Consider the following 16,240-nt stretch of genomic DNA (forward strand, 5'->3'; position numbering starts at 1 on the left):
CAGTTTAACAGATGCACAAGGAATGTTCCTTCATTGCAGAAAGGGGGTTATTTCTATACCTTGTTATTTTGCATGTCCTTGTTGGCACCATTTTTGAGTAGCACAATGGCTGCCTCCACGTTATTTACTGCTGCGGCCCAATGTAGGGCTGATTTACCTGCAGAGATAGGAACAGGGTCATTAGATATAAAATTCTTTTTGCACCACATTTAGCACTAAAATGTGAAAATTTCAGGCTTTTGTGAATATCATAAGTGGCAAAAAACACTGAAACCTTACCAAAATCATCAATTGCATTGACATCAGCATGGCAGTTAATGAGCTCCTCCACCATGCCCTCCACTGCAAGCCTGGCAGCCAAGATCAGGGGTGTAGTGCCATCATGCATGCGGGCATCTAAGTCTGTGGCACGGTTCCTTATCAGAATCTGCAAAGATATACAACACATTACTCCTTTTGAGCTCCATTAGATTCTTTTAGAATAATTAATTTTACAGGAAATTTAAAGTATTTTAACTTTGTACTATTAATAATTTTTTTAATAGCTACATTTTTCACACAAAATGGTCATCACAATTTTAAGATGAAAAAAAAAAAAGACTTTAAAGGAGCCATGCTCACATTTCCATTTTTGGGTTTCCTAATCCAAAAAGAAATAAATAAATGATAAAGAAACCCACCTGGAACACTCCTTGGGCATCAGCTGCCACAGCAGCATGCAGAGGAGTTCTGCCCATGTTGTCTTGTATGTTGGCATCAGCGCTGGCCTCCAGCAGGCGTTTAGCAGCATCAGAGCGGGCATAGCGGGCAGCCAGGTGAAGAGCTGTTTCACCCGTCCGATCAGTCTGGTTGTGGAGGTTAGCACCTTGATAGATGAAGTCATTGATCACATTAGCAGAGGCGTCCTCCTCCTCCTCGCTGTTGCCTGTTTCTAAACCTCCGCCACTGCAGGACGCAATCATCAGGGGTGTGAATCCATCTGCACGGAAGGGCCAGAAGAAGCGAATGAAAAAAAAGGCACTGCATGGTCAGCACAGTACAGCTATATTAACTACTGCAAAACTACAAGAGGGTTCACTTCAAAGCACCTGGCAGATCAGAACAAAGCAACAAACAAATCGAATGTGGATTTGACACTTTTTCCTGGGTTGAATCATCACAGCGCTCTCCTTTTCGATAATAGATTCTGATCAAGGCCCCGGCACAGGAGAAGCTTCAGAAGGAAAGCGAAGCTAGAGGGATAGAGGCCAAGGCTTGCTAAAGCTAGACTACTGCAAAAACGAAGCATTAATATCTGGCTGTGAGAGGCGGCTCAGTCAGTCGACTTGGATAGGTTTTCTCCTCTTCAAAAGGATAGCAAGCCCCAGATCTCGCAGATTTGGTCGATTCAAGTGCATCGATCCGCAACAGGGGGAAAAGTGTGCTCTCAAGTTGTTAAACCTGTTACTTTGATTTTTCATAGCTTTTCTTCAGGGAATTTGCCACTTAGTACAAAGTTAGGTTTTTGCATCTGATGCCTTCATTGGTTTTTGTAATGTAGAATAAAAAAAAGAAAAAAAAGAAAACAGAGGCCTATTACTGGTCAAATGATTAATCTGATCAGGAATCAGTGTTTTCCCCCAGGCATCTGGCTTCCAGCCAGCTGCTTTGAAGAAGATCCTTTACCCTGAGGACATGGAGCTTTAGCAGCTCCTACATGCGCAATTACACACGCACGCACACACATAAAAAACACACACACACACACACATCCTTAGGAAATGTAAAATGTTCGCCCAGAAAAGATATTAATCAATTCACATACACAAGTTTACACAAAAACACACACAGAAAAATGTGTGACTACTAGAAATGTGTGCTCAAAAAGTTCTTTGCCCCTTGATCCATTCAAATATCAGTAATAGCTTTACACTACCGAAGGATTTTCCTCTCCCAGTTCTGTCACCTAGACTTTTCAGTTCTGTATTTCACAAGCAAAAGGAAAAAAGGCAAAAAAAAAGACACATATATATATATATATATATATATATATATATATATACACACATATATATACATATATATATACACATATATATATATATACACACACACACACACATATATATATATATATATATATATATATATATATATATATATATATATATATATATATATATATATAAAATATATAAAAATATATATATATATATATATTAATGCACAATTTTATATAATTATATATACATGATTTCCTAAAAACAGAGCTTTGCTGGCATGTGAAGCAGTTACAGCTCAGTAGTCTCTGTAATTTAATGGTTTATATAAAGACAACCAAGTCATCCGCAATAAAAATAACCTAAAGATAAGAGAAGGTCCTGCTAATATAAATAATATTTATGGTTAGTAACACACCTGGACCGCGGACATTGACATCCAGGCAGTCATTCTCAATCTCGCCCTGAGGGGGTGTGGGAGCTATAGATGGGATGCGCAGGTCAGCGGCATCCAGGTGCTGCTGCGTCCACTGGCGGTTGTCTGTCTGGTCGTCCGCATCCAACACAGCCTGCTCATCAAACTGTTAAAACGGGGACAGCAGGAGGTTAGACAACTGAAACTGACTTTAAATCGAATTAGAAAAAAACAAAAAAAGTTTAAAATGCATTATAAAAAGATCACAAAATTATTTTAAACGTTTAAAAATACACAAACAATTCTCTCAAAGCCTAGAATTAGATGTCTTATGAAATAGTTGCTCAGACTGTAAAATTGAATAATAACAATAATAATAATCATTATATTTTAGTTATGTCAGAGTTCCTTACCCTAAAGCGTTTCGCATCTGAAGGTTCGTCTTCTCCCCACTCAGTGTGGGTGTCATCCATGAGAGAAATGTCTGAGGTGTTTTTCATTGGCCTGTGATGAAGCAGAAAACCTTTTAAAAATCCTCGTACTCCACTGCTTCTGTCTCATACAAGCCACTCACCATTAATGGTGTAGCGATGCCGAAAAAACAAAAGCATTAATTGATTTCATACCACACCCCTCTGCCCCAACAAGTCAATTAATTCACACGTAAACCTGCTATATCATTATCATTAATGATCCAGAGAAAAATCCCATTTTTCCAAATTTGGCTGATCACCGGTAACAACCATTTTTACCTAAAGAACTGGCCCGTCAGCAAACCCGCAAAGAAACACGCACCAAATGACAGCGAGCGCCGAATAAATGTAAACTTACTTTAATCCCACCGAATCCTCTCCAACAGGCTCACGTCTCTTCTTCTTGCTATCTGTGGTCTTGAAGCCCTCGGGAAGCCAGAGCCGCCCGTGTTCATGACGGCGCTTTCGGGCAGCCACCATTCCCAGTCCAAGGAAGGCCAGCATCCCTAAACCGCCCAGTACCAAGTAGATTAGGTAGGAAACCTGTGGCGTCTCGGGTTCCACGCCACCTGGTAGGAAAATGGACATTATGTTCACAGTGGGCTGAGGACAAGATGTGGACCGCTGGACCGGGACACCCAGGATCAGCCTGAGTGTTCGAGCAGAGCTAGTCCGGCTCTCCTTCGCCCCGCGGTTCCCACTCCAAAACGCAGCCAGTGTCTGAAATGGACTGACGATCCTCACCGTTTGTAAAGCTAGCTTCTTCTATCTATTCAGTAATAATCAGAATTGCTAACCACTTTTCATCAAAAAAAAGAAAAAAAAAAGGGATGGGGCGTGATAAAAAAAAGAAAAGGGGGAGAAAAGTACACCACCACCACCTCCTCTCTCTCTTTTCAGCCCAGGGTACCAAGAGACAACTTTACCATTTCTTCTTTAAGAGAAAAAAGGGAGGGGGATTAATGAACTTCAAATTACTGCACGCACTTTAAGCTGTAAAGACGAAGGATTTATTAGGATTTTCGAGATAACAAAGACTCCCAACTTCTAGCACACTCCCGATCAATTTTTCCCCTTCTCTTTTTTTCCACTAACGATTTTGAAATGATAAACTCCCCCAACCTAAACCCTCAGAGATACATTAAGTCCTGGTATTACATTCAGCGAGGTGAAGGTTGCAGCAGCCCCTCACACTGTGGGATGAAGTGCGTGTGCGTGCATGTGTGCGAGTGTGATATCCGTGGACGTATATGTGTACATGTCTGAGAAACAGACAGATACGGTTATGTTATGTGATTTTGGAGGCGGGGGGAAGGTTGGATGAGTTGATTTACGGCAATTAACCATTTTGGAGCCTCAAGCCATTGGATTTACACCGAGGGGAGGACTCATTGTTTAGGCCAAGAGATTCACAACTGCATTTGTTCACGGCTGCATAACAAATACACAATCAAAGAGTTGTTAGGTTAGGACCCGACCAGAGGCCACGTCGGATACATTTGCTTTGAGCGTGAGCATGAAAGAGCATGTGTCTAATCCGAGTATGTTCTGTACGTGTGGACACCACAAGGCCTTAAAAAACCCCATCAGTGATTTTTCATGTTTTAGTCCTCATACTGCTAATGACATTTATTTTACTTTACAAACAATCAAGCTAATTTGTGTTTAATTTGTGTTTTACATTTTAGACTGTCTTCAAAAAACCTTGGGTTTGCACGGAAATGAAAATGATTACCAGTGTGTAAGATACACTAATGTTGTATGCAAATACAACATTTAAGGAGTGTAGTCGATTTTATGTTTTCGTTTATAAAAAGATCCAATTTTTTAAAAAAAAGACTAAACCAACAATTATATACGAACAGAGATAAATGAACATGTTTTTACATGTTAATCTAGAAGTTTTGAAATTTTAGGAATAAAAATATTTGCCTGGGTTTTGCACGCTACATCAAATGTAGTCAAGTGGAGGTTTGGCCTGAAAAAGAAATATGCAGTACAACCTGAGGCCCACTACGTTTTTAATAGGAGTCAATGATGGCTTTGTTTTTTTCTTGTGATTTGTTAACAGTATGGAAAATACACAAAATCAATAGACTTTTCCATTGAGTGTACATTGATTAGAAAAGTTTCATCATACAATATATGAAAATATGAAGCAGCTGCTTTAGATCAAATATCTTTGGTAAAAAGTGTCCAGAATTTGACAAGCTGCAGTCAAAATTTGCTTTTGCTTTATTTTTTTATAGAGAGTTCTACTTTTTGGAAAGCCAACAATGCATACAGACTTTTTAAGTCATGCAGATACCTATTAAATATACTTACTGTAAACAGCTTCAATGGTGAAAGGTACATCCAGTTTGCCACTGGACTCCAAAGCCCCAAGGAACGCTGCAGCATCACTTGTGCTCTGGAAACACTCGGTGGATTGTTGGAAGCACTGACGGTTGTCCACTTCCAAGTGGACAATTGAACTAGAGAGAGAAGAAAACACAAAGTGACTCCAGACTTTATCATTTTTCTGAATCTCAGCTTCCGCAAAGAAATAAAAATCTTCTTAAACCCCCCCCCCCCAAAAAAGAAAAAACTAAATCCAAAAACAAAGATGAGCATATAAAATGACAGATAATGGTAGAAAATGATCTGAACAATTTGCAGGTTAATGACTGAAATATTTACAAAAATTCCTTCTCACCCTTTGATCTGCAAATGATCCAGCTCCCTCTTTGCTCTCTTGCTGTCACCTGCCAAGTCATACAGGCTCCTCTTGACCACATTCAGCACTTTGCCAGGAACCTCTGACCAAGAGTCCACTGAACGCTTGACGTTGTACTTTTTCAGCTCATGTTCGTTCCCATAATATGGGTAGACCATCATTTCCCCCTTTGTATCCTTCTTGAATACCACATTGGTTCGGAGCACGCGGCTCAGCTCGCGCAGGAAGCCGAAGGAGTTGTTGAGGAGGTGTTCAGGGGTGATGTGGACAACCAGGACCAGCTGGCCCACGGCTAACTTCTCAGGCATGTTGCTGGCACAGTCCAGGCCATCCCACTCGCACTCTGCATTGTTGCAGCCCTGGTCGCAATGGCCATCAGCGTAGTGATCCTTGCAGTACTGGTCATAGAGAGGGCTGCAAAAAAATTGGATGCAAAGGCCCAATTAAATATCTCTTAATTGCACATATATGCTTAAAAGAAGAAGTATATGACACAGAAACTACCTACAGCTCTACTGGAAAATAATGAACTGTTATATCAAAGACAGTTTTATCACTGTAGTTATATATCCAGTTTGTTCTTCTCAGCATCTAATTAGCAGCACACCAAACAAGACAAATAGATTTTAAGATATTTAACTGGACTTTATGAAGCTAAGCTAACTCTTATTTCACTTAAATACACTTACTTGCACTGTCCTTCCAAGTTCTGGCAGTCAAACCCATCATACAGACATCCAGCATTGTCACACTGCGAGTCACACTTCCCATCATTGAAGTATCGCCAGCACTGCAGAGCGGCCGAGCAGTTCTTCCACGGATCGTTGAAATTGAGCGAGCAGTCGCCGTTGTCCCAGCCGCACTCATGGTTGTTACAGGACACATCGCAGTGCTTGTTGTACTTGCGCTCTTCACACTGCGGGATCTCGCAGGGGACGTCCACTGGGGGTGGCGGGATGTTGTGGCCAAACCCTCCCGGGAAGCTGTAATCCAGGATGTGGCAGCGGAGGCCGTTGAAGTTAGCTGGGCAGTCACAGTGGTAGTACGGCTCCTCTGAGGTGTATTCACACGTGCCGCCGTTGTAACAGGGGTTCGAATAACAGGGACTGTCAGTGGGATATTGGCATTCAGGTCCAGTGAATAATGGAGCACAGAGACACGTGGGACTCTTATGACCAGAGATGCATGTGCCTCCATTGTGACAGTGAAGGCTGCCGCAGGCCTGGGAGTCGTATTCACACGTGGAGCCAGTAAAGCCCTACAGGAAGAATAATATATATGATTTATGCTTATTATATATTAAATAGATTAGACTGATATGAATATAAGCAATCTGTCTTATTCCTGAAAACTAAAATTCAAGCCAATATCAGGCTTAAGCAAAAGATACAAATTTTTATGACTATAATTATCAGTTTAGTCGGGATGATGAGAACACACTTCCTTGAAGTGCCTCTTTTCTCTCAGAGTCTATATAAATGCAGACATAGCGTATCGCAAACATCAATATATGAAAATATCAATGTTTTTGTCTGTCTGTATATTAAAAATACATGAACATAAATCTATGATTAAAGACAATAGGGCTAATTTAGATCAAATATTAGTAAAAAGTATGTTTCCCATTATGGAAGCATCACATCGCCTTCTGCATGTCTCTTTTAAAAGTTACAGTCAACATTCAGATAATATTAAGAGGAATTTTTGCTCTTTTATCACAACTTTCTTATGAGTGACAGAGGTCTGTGTATATTTCCGAGAGTGTGTACTCACAGGAGGACATTTGCAGATGAAGCCATGTGGTGTATTACTGGCCACAGCACAGGTGCCTCCATTACGACAAGGTTTACTCTTACAGCCATCGAACACAGTGTCACAACGCTGACCTACAGAGGTGTCACACACAAAAAGGTTTGTCATTTCATTTTCATTCCTCATCATAATTATAAGGTTGATGCCACACCAGTACGTTTTAGATCAACAAACACTGTATATAAAAGATGGGCAGCAGCAGGGACTGACTCCTGTATCTTGCATCATTGCACTTTGATTTTCACTTGACTTCAGTAAACACTTTCCTGATTAGACTATGGTCTCAGTTGCTACATGCAAATAATATTGAACACAACATGACATTCATTTTGTACATTATGGTTCCATTTTGAGTTTATTGCAAATGGTCAACTCCTATCACACTGACACGCAGTCAGATTCATGTCTTCATTCAAGTTCAGTTGTATAATTAAAAACTAGGGAGCCTGTTATTTTGTTCTGGCAAGTACTTTTTATTTTAAGCACGGTTTAAGCTAATCAAAATTAGCAACTCAATTAATAATAGCTCATCTTGTTAACCAAGGCAGCATAATCTGATCATTGCTACTCTCTTGTCCAAAAGTTTGCTTTAAAAAAGATAAATTTGCAATGGTGAAAAGCAGAAACTCAAAGCTTCCATAAACCTTAAACGGCTGATCTCACTTCGGTTATGTCCATCTTTTATATGCTGTGTGTAGTACAAACATGCAAACTGAATGATGAGGGCAGTTTAAACAGCAAGTGCAAAGAAAATACCAGCCAAAAAGGCAGGCTAACATATCCCCCCTCAAACTCTTTAATATACTCTCTAAGCTGTTTACCCGTGTATCCGGTGCGACACTCGCAGCGGTAGTTGTTGGTGAGCTGGATGCAGCTGTGCGTTCCACGCGGGTCACAGGGGTTTGACAGACACTCGTTCACGTCTCCCTCACAGCGCTCCCCAACGTATCCCGGAGGGCAGATGCAGTGGTAGCCTCCGACTCCATCCACACACTTGCCTTTGTTGAAGCACTTTGGCTCTTTGGTGACCGGGTCAGTGAAGGGGTTGCAGTCGTCCATATTGATCTCACAGTGAACACCTGAAGATTGCAATGGAAGAGTAAGGGGGAAACAACAATGTCAAGTGATGTGCATTCATTTAAAAAAAGAACATGAACAATATATCATTTTGAGAATCACCAAAAGCGGTTATGATTTTAACAAACTGTCAGCAGGTCATTTGCTTTCTATTCTGTCTTTTTTCAGTAAATAGCAGATATTAGTGTCCCTTTATAGAGGAAATTTTGGGATATGAAATTAGGTCTGGACTTTGAAAAACAAAGACATGTCTGCAAAGAAATAAAAAAAAACAGTAGTTAAGTTTGAAGAGATACATCAGGGCATGTTGTATGAAGAGTTTTATATAGTAACATTTTAATGTTTTGAGTAAGAAAAGATTTCAGAGATCCAAAACCAGATTTAAAAAGTCCACAAATAAACAGAGAGTCAAAGTGCTCTGCATTTCCTGTGTAAATGGCTTTAGGTTAAACCAGACCTTGAAACTGACCAAAAATGATTAAAGTCAAGACGTTTAGAACCATTTTTAAATGGATTGAATTTGTTTAAAAAACAACAACAACTTTTTTCATCTTCAAATTTCCAACAACATGTTGGCTGTTTTAGGAAAACCAACTCTATTGCCACTTTAGACTGACCTAAAACACACACGCTCCCTTCATGTCTGAGAGAAAAATCAATAGAGTACTTGACAAGTAGAGGAAGAGATGGAGCCAAGACGGGAGGTGGAGCTTTTATGCCCGGGGTGCTGTTAAGCCCTAATTAATGAAGCGTGGAGACGAGTAGGAGAGAATGGGGAGGCAGAGAGGTGTGGAGGAGTGTGCGTGGGGTCTGCTGACCTTGGGTTCCCCGGGGACAGGAGCATTTGTAGGTATTGATCAGGTCAATGCAGGTGCCCCCGTTCTGGCACGGCTGGGAGAAACATTCATTGATCTCCACAGAGCAGTTGGTCCCCAAGTATCCTGGCATGCACTGAGGAAGAGAGGGAATAAAAGACGAAAGAGGAATAGAAGGAAGAAGGAAGAGCGGGACAGCGAGAGAAGAGAGGGGAAAGTTAATCGATGTCTGACATGAAACAAAGATGGTTTTTGTTTACCTGGCTGTTTTCTGGCCTCCATCCTGCCAAGGCCAGAAGATCCTTTACTCCAGAGAAGATTAACATAACCAAGCTGTTTGTTTTCTATTTATAAGCAAACCTCTTCATTAGGACTGCAGCAGAAAGGATGTCTTTAACTTAAATTCAATGAACAGCTACAATTACCGCTGCTTAGTTGAATGCCTCCGACAGTTAGTTAAAAAGCAGGTTAATAGAAGATATATTAATGAGTTGTAGCTTTAAGACTAAAATATTTCTGCAAAGAAGCACACATATAGAGCTATACAATCACCACAAGAAATGTGTTTAACTATAAATGTCTCCAAGTAATGTTTATTAGAACAACCAAAAGTTGCCATAAAATATAAATAACATACTAAACTTGAAAAAAATGCAGTACCATGCAGTGCCACGGTGCACCAAATTTATGTAAAAAATAGAGACATAAAAACAAATCTGAACATAGATAGCAAAGGGATAAAAACTTTCTCTTCGCATTTTTTACCTTGCAGGTGTATCCGCCCAGAAAGTCGGTGCAGGTGGCGCCGTTTTGGCACGGGTTCGGTTTGCATTCATCTACCTGCTCCTCACAGTAGCTCCCGGTGTATCCCACCTGACAGTGGCAGTAGTGAACATTTCCTGCGTCCAGACACTGACCCGAGTTATGACAAAGATGCGCAACATCGACTCCTAAATGGATAGCAAAAGATGACGAAAGTGTTGTAATAAAATTCTTTATATTTTGTCAGCAATCGGCAAATAATATACGACGTGATATTCTAAGTTTAACAGGCTAAACACTGTTAAAAAAAAACAACTGGCATAACAAGGCTTTTGAAACCTCTCACCTCTCTGTTTGGCTGCCACCTCACAGGAAACACTTGGGACGTCACAATAAAGGCCCGTCCATCCAGTCTCACACCCACAGCTGTATGTGGTGTCTGTCTGCCAGCAAGTTCCCCCGTTTTTACAAGGAGACGAGTCACACCAACGAACCAGGTTCTGAAAAGCATAATAAAAGTAACAGATGTTGACTGTGCGGTGTTAATGCAGTATGCATGTGTTATTTATCAATTCAATATGCCAGACAGATGTAATTTGCTCATTTTACGGTTAAAACGCAGGGAGCCTTGAAGACAATCAGAATAACTTTGTTCTACTAGCTCCTCCTACCTGACAGTTTAGTCCTGTGTAACCGTGTGGGCAGGTGCATTTGTAAGTGCCATAGCTGTCCTGGCAGGTACCGCCATTCAGGCAGGGTTTGGAGTCACACTCATTGATATCATGCTGACAGTAGCTCCCGGTGAAGCCTGGTGGGCATAAACATGTGAAGGCATTGATGCCATCCACACAGGTGCCACCGTTGAAGCAGGAGCTGTAGGGAAAAAAATAACAGACGTCAGCGCATCAAATTAGGGTTAAAATATTCTACAGCTTTTTAGGGAAATGAGAGTAAATCAATACAGCTCTCATTATATGAGCTGCCGGCAAATTTATATCTGATTCACAGAAAGTTCACCCAGAACAAACATTTTTGTTGCAGCATTGCTCTACTTCAATTTCACACTTTTCCCACATTTTAAAACTGACTGAATAGAGCAGAACTAATGCTTCTGCCATTTTTGCAAAAAACATTAGAGCTACACATTAATTTAATGTAAAAGCAAACTACTATGTTGAAACCTACTGTTGTATATCAATATTTCACCAGAGGGGGCAGTAGTGGACAAGAAAACAAAGATTACATCTCCAAAGCGCAGAAAGTGAACCTGCTGATCTTGAAGAGATTACTCACAATGACACAGTGGGGTTTAAATCAAGCAAACAAAACCTTCTGTGAGCTCTGTACCTCTCAGTGCAGTCAGGAGTGTTATTTTCACAATGAATGCCACTGAAGCCGAGCGGGCAGGTGCAGGTGTAGCTGTTGACACAGTCAGTGCAGTTGGCTCCATTCTTACAGGGGTTGCTCTCACACTCGTTGATGTCCTCCTCGCACCTCGTTCCGCGAAAGCCGGCCGGGCAGGTGCACAGGAAGCCGTTCACCTCGTCATTACAGAGCCCTCCGTTGCTACAGGGGTCTGCAGGTGGAAGCATCAGACTCAACTTTATGTTCTTATTGTGCTGCTTGTGTGCATTTTCATCAGTTTACACGAAGAGGAAACACATAAAGGGAGAAGGACTGATGAACTTACTGGGCTTGCAGTCATCAATGTTGTTTTCGCAGTTGCGTCCGGTAAAGCCCGGTTTGCAGTTGCAGTGGTAACTGCCCAAAGTGTTCTGGCAGGTTGCTCCATTGCGACAGGGATTCTTCACACACTCTTTGATGTCCACCTCGCAGGTTTGGCCTAGAAGGGATTAGGAGAGGAAACAGAAAGCAAATATTATATACTTCTTCAAATGCTGGCACAGTAAGTATGAAATTAAGAACATAATCATCTTGATTACAATCCAAGGATCTCTTATTAAAAATGTTTGTATTAAATTAACATTTAACATTTACATGTGTACTTCTGTTCTCTAAAAAGGCTGCTCTCTGAGTCCTTTTTGACCTTTTCTATGACCTCTTACTCGTTCCTGGAAGGTACTCATATATGCAGACATTAATAATTACCTTGCCATCCTTCAGGACAGACACAAGAGAAGTTCAGATAGTCCTCTGATTCCTGACACAGTCCTCCATGCTTGCAGGGTTTGGAGCTACAGGGGGCCATCAGAGTTTCACAGTTCTCTCCTGTAGTGTGCAAACGCAAGAAAGAAATACACCGTTAACTGAATTAAACTCTGTTTAACATTTATCTGTCACTATGTGATACCACGCAGGAGTCATGAACTTGGAGATAACCCAATCCAAATGGACACAGAATCATCTTTCAATCAATGCTATCAGAAGATTTTAGCCAGGTTCTGTCAGTATTTGAGGCCTGTGGAGATATTTCCCTATCTGTTTCCATAACATACTGCTAATACAGGAAGTCGGCTCCAGTTTCCGGCCATTGTGAAGCCATTTGCTGTTCTGTGAGACAGGAAGCAGGCAAACAGGAAATGTGTCAAGCAACCCGTTCCCACCCCAAGCCAAGCAAGAGCCTTTTAGTATTCAAAGCGCTGTGGATTTTTCCAAAAAAATATACAAGACAAATATAAGAACAATTTGCCCTTAAACTTCCCTTGGTTATGTGTTTGATTAAATACTAAGCCAGATGACATTAAAATGACATTAAAATGTTTCCTAGCTCCCATCACGGATGCTTGTGGATCACAGAGGAGCACAGTGAGTCAGAGGTTTGGTGTCTTTGAGCCCTGAGGAAGTCTTGCTGCTGAACTTTACTCAAGAGCTATTTCATCCGCCACACATTTTCCTCTTTGCCCAACAGCCGACACAGCCGGTGGAAACTGTCTCCCACAGCAAGGAAATGCCAGAACGCCAGGCCAACACATGGGTGTATCAAATATTTTCAATAATATTTCCATACCCGTGTAAGGCAGGATACAGTTGCACTTGTACCCTGCAACGTCGTCAATGCAGGTCCCCTGGTTAAGGCAGGGATTGGAGGCACATTCGTTGATGTTGTTCTGGCAATTTGGTCCTGCGTGCAATAAATGAAACACATTTCAGTTCAAGTGATGGTTAGCAGTGAAACTGTACGGTTCGAAGCTCATCGACACACGCTAACAAATACTGACCAGTGAAGCCCACGCGACAGGTGCAGACGTATCCGCTGGTCATGTCCTTGCAGGTGCCTCCGTTCATACACGGGTTGGATTCACACTCATTGTTGTTGATGTCGCAGTTTTTGCCGCTCCAGCCAGAGTCACACAGGCATTTATAGCTGACGAGGAGTAAAAGACAAAGATCATTAATAAAGGAAAAAAATTATTGTTGGAAATCTGGGGAAACTTGTTTATTGTCACTGCCCTGCCTCTGAAAATCGTTTATAGACCGCCTCACCCATTTATCTTGTCCTCGCAGTGACCATGGATGCAGGGATTGCTGAGGCACTCATTGACTTGGGAGAAGCAGGTGGTGTCATGGTAACCATCTGGACACTGGCAGGTGAAGCTGTTGATGCCGTCGATACAGGTGCCGCCGTTGTGACAGGGGTTGCTCGCGCACTCGTTGATGTTTATGTTGCACATGGCACCTAAACAGATATTTCGCTTTACTTCCTGACTTCATGAGTCTCCATGAGTTTATAAACAGTGAAAGGATGGGTGCTGAAATCACTGCAATCATTTTTACACTCCAACAGTTCTGATGTATTACATGAAAACGCTCAACAGCTGCACACAAAGCCTCCACACAATCAAGTCTACATATCAACACAGCGAATGTATCAATTTCCAGAAACATACGGCTTTAAAGGCGGCCTTTGTCGGCGACTTGAAGCGTTGATGCCATTCAGGCCCGTGTCATGCGTAGCATAAAGGCAGCCCATTTGGCTTTTAAGCAGGGACCGGCTTCCAAGCTTTTAAAAGCTCAACTTTCAGGAATCTTTCAGGGAATCTTTTCTCCCGCTCAAATCCCCACTGGCCCTGTGTGCCAGAGAGTGTGTGTGTGTCCTCTCTTTGTGCGGGAGGGCAGCTTGCTTGTCCGAACAGCAGCAGGTTGGGGACAGGGTGGAGCTGGAAAGTGACACCGGTCGAGCCTCAGAGGAGCGTGCGCACTCGCTCGCCATCTGTCACCCTCCCCATCAGGACCTTTGAATCCTCTGATGCGGCACCTTAAGCACTCGTTTGCCCACTTTTTACTTCAGACAGATGTTATGTTTAACCTGGCTATATATTTGGAAAAGATGGGCTTTTCCAGTGCATTAGTTTGTGGCAGTAAACCAAAGATCATGCAATTCCACTTTATCTATTCGAACAACAAAAATCCTAACATTAATCTTCACTAGATTTAATCTATTTGAAATTAATTTTTCGAAAAACTAAAAAAAAAATCCTCTATCTGGAATGATCCAAGAGTATAAGTTTTTATGTTCCTTCAAACACAAAATGTGTACTATATCAGAAAAATGTGGTAAAATCAAAGAATTTTCAGGAAACTGCATATTTTGAAAGATGTTGTGAAAATGTGATTATTCATTTCCACTAATCTGGCAAGCCATTATCTGGAAAATCTAACCTCATTCAGAATTTAGGCTGAAACCTAAAGGTTAGATCTGTTTTCTAGGTTTTTTTTCTGCCAGGTTAGGGAAAAATAGAAAACTTATACTATCACAATCTCAGTATCACAATCTTCCTCCCATTCTCCTGGGAGGATTTTGGGTTATCAAGATCACATTTGCACTTGTTACACAGCAAATTTCCTAGTGTAACATAATCAGCCTCAAAGTCTCTTTTAGAGTTATTAAAACAGTCAAAGTAAAAACGAGTAGGCTAGCCCATATAGAGCCCAGAGCAGTTTTACTCATGCAGGGTCCCCAGGAGGGTTTTCTGCAATCAATCCATAGTGGGTCCCCAATGGTATTAGGACAGCTAGTGCTTCATATCTAGGGGGAGTTGAGATGTTTCTGATTTTTGCCATTTACAGAGATATCTCAGAAACTGACTGTCAATAAATGCACATTTCTTCTGGACATTATCCATATCTGTGACAGATGCTATGATACAAAGGCATCTTGTATCATATCTACCTTGGATAGTATTTACTGCAGTGACTACAATTGTATGAAAATACAAACAAGATCCTACATGTTAACATCAGAGTACTGAAGCTAATGTCTAAGGCTCATACTGCTTGATTTGCAGTATTTCTTTTCTTTCTTTAAATCTGATGTTTTAACATGCAGTCAACAATCAAACTCTAAGATTCATTAGAGTTATTTCAAAACTACTGTGTTCCTTCTTGCAACATTGATCTGAATCACAACTTCCTGTTTCCTGTTTCATATATTGAAATCAATAGAACTATGAGCTCCAGTTTACCAGTGTAGCCAGGTTCACAGGCGCACTCGTAGCCATTGATCTTGTCAATGCAGGTCCCGTAATCACAGGGATTGCTCTTGCAGTCATCGATGTTGGTTTCACAGTTGATTCCTGGAAGAAAGTTGTTTTTTAGATTTGTTACTGGTGCCCAACATTTATGGTATAAATGTGAAAATCCTAGGTGACTTCCTTCTTGAGTTTTTGCATTCACAAGATTTTTAGAAAACTTGACCTTAAGATTCAGGTCACTGAGATTCAAACTCATCCAAGATTTTTAGTAGATGCAGCTGTGGTATCAATCCTACGTTGCCTTGTTTTCAAGTTAATGCATTCACAAACTCCACTGCCAGTGGAGTGACAACAATATCTCATCAGCCTTTTTATGGCTGAGGGGTAAAATGTTACGCTTGTATCTCCTGTGTGTGATCCTTACCTGTTGTTCCCTTGGGACAGACGCAGATATAGCTGTTCTCCCTGTCCTGGCAGGTGCCTCCGTACCTGCATGGCTGGCTCAGACACTCATTGATGTTGGTCTCACAAAGCCGACCGGTGAACCCGGGCTTGCACTGGCAGCTGAACGAGGCCAGGCCATCAATGCAGGAGCCATAGTGGCAGGGGTCGGAGTAACATTCATTTATGTCCGTCTCACAATGCTTCCCAGTGTAACCTAGGAAAAAGAGTTGATGTCTGTTTTAACTGACACATTCATTTGTGAAATGTTGTTATATTTTAAAGCTCTTGGCTCCTTTTACAATTATTATAATTTAT

At 41.3% G+C, this 16,240-nt stretch overlaps 1 protein-coding gene across 2 annotated transcripts in view; it reads right to left on the reverse strand.

Moving 5' to 3' along the window:
* Positions 1-16,240, reverse strand: part of notch1b (notch receptor 1b) — a 42,186-nt gene that overhangs the window by 2,894 nt on the left and 23,052 nt on the right. For both annotated transcript variants that reach the window (XM_085181315.1, XM_085181314.1), the window contains 23 exons: positions 15,906-16,139; positions 15,473-15,583; positions 13,494-13,686; positions 13,229-13,374; positions 13,018-13,131; positions 12,159-12,278; positions 11,740-11,892; positions 11,397-11,625; positions 10,721-10,922; positions 10,396-10,549; positions 10,053-10,237; positions 9,291-9,423; positions 8,217-8,474; positions 7,357-7,469; positions 6,273-6,841; positions 5,563-5,997; positions 5,193-5,341; positions 3,226-3,436; positions 2,808-2,898; positions 2,398-2,560; positions 681-979; positions 280-427; positions 60-157 (listed from right to left, as the gene is read on the reverse strand). In XM_085181315.1, coding sequence (XP_085037441.1) covers positions 60-157; positions 280-427; positions 681-979; positions 2,398-2,560; positions 2,808-2,898; positions 3,226-3,436; positions 5,193-5,341; positions 5,563-5,997; positions 6,273-6,841; positions 7,357-7,469; positions 8,217-8,474; positions 9,291-9,423; positions 10,053-10,237; positions 10,396-10,549; positions 10,721-10,922; positions 11,397-11,625; positions 11,740-11,892; positions 12,159-12,278; positions 13,018-13,131; positions 13,229-13,374; positions 13,494-13,686; positions 15,473-15,583; positions 15,906-16,139 — 4,508 coding nt within the window. The remainder of the gene's footprint in view (positions 1-59; positions 158-279; positions 428-680; positions 980-2,397; positions 2,561-2,807; positions 2,899-3,225; positions 3,437-5,192; positions 5,342-5,562; positions 5,998-6,272; positions 6,842-7,356; positions 7,470-8,216; positions 8,475-9,290; positions 9,424-10,052; positions 10,238-10,395; positions 10,550-10,720; positions 10,923-11,396; positions 11,626-11,739; positions 11,893-12,158; positions 12,279-13,017; positions 13,132-13,228; positions 13,375-13,493; positions 13,687-15,472; positions 15,584-15,905; positions 16,140-16,240) is intronic.

This window comes from Neolamprologus multifasciatus, chromosome 12, assembly GCF_963576455.1.
Source record: "Neolamprologus multifasciatus chromosome 12, fNeoMul1.2, whole genome shotgun sequence".
Classification (NCBI taxonomy): Eukaryota; Metazoa; Chordata; class Actinopteri; order Cichliformes; family Cichlidae; genus Neolamprologus; species Neolamprologus multifasciatus.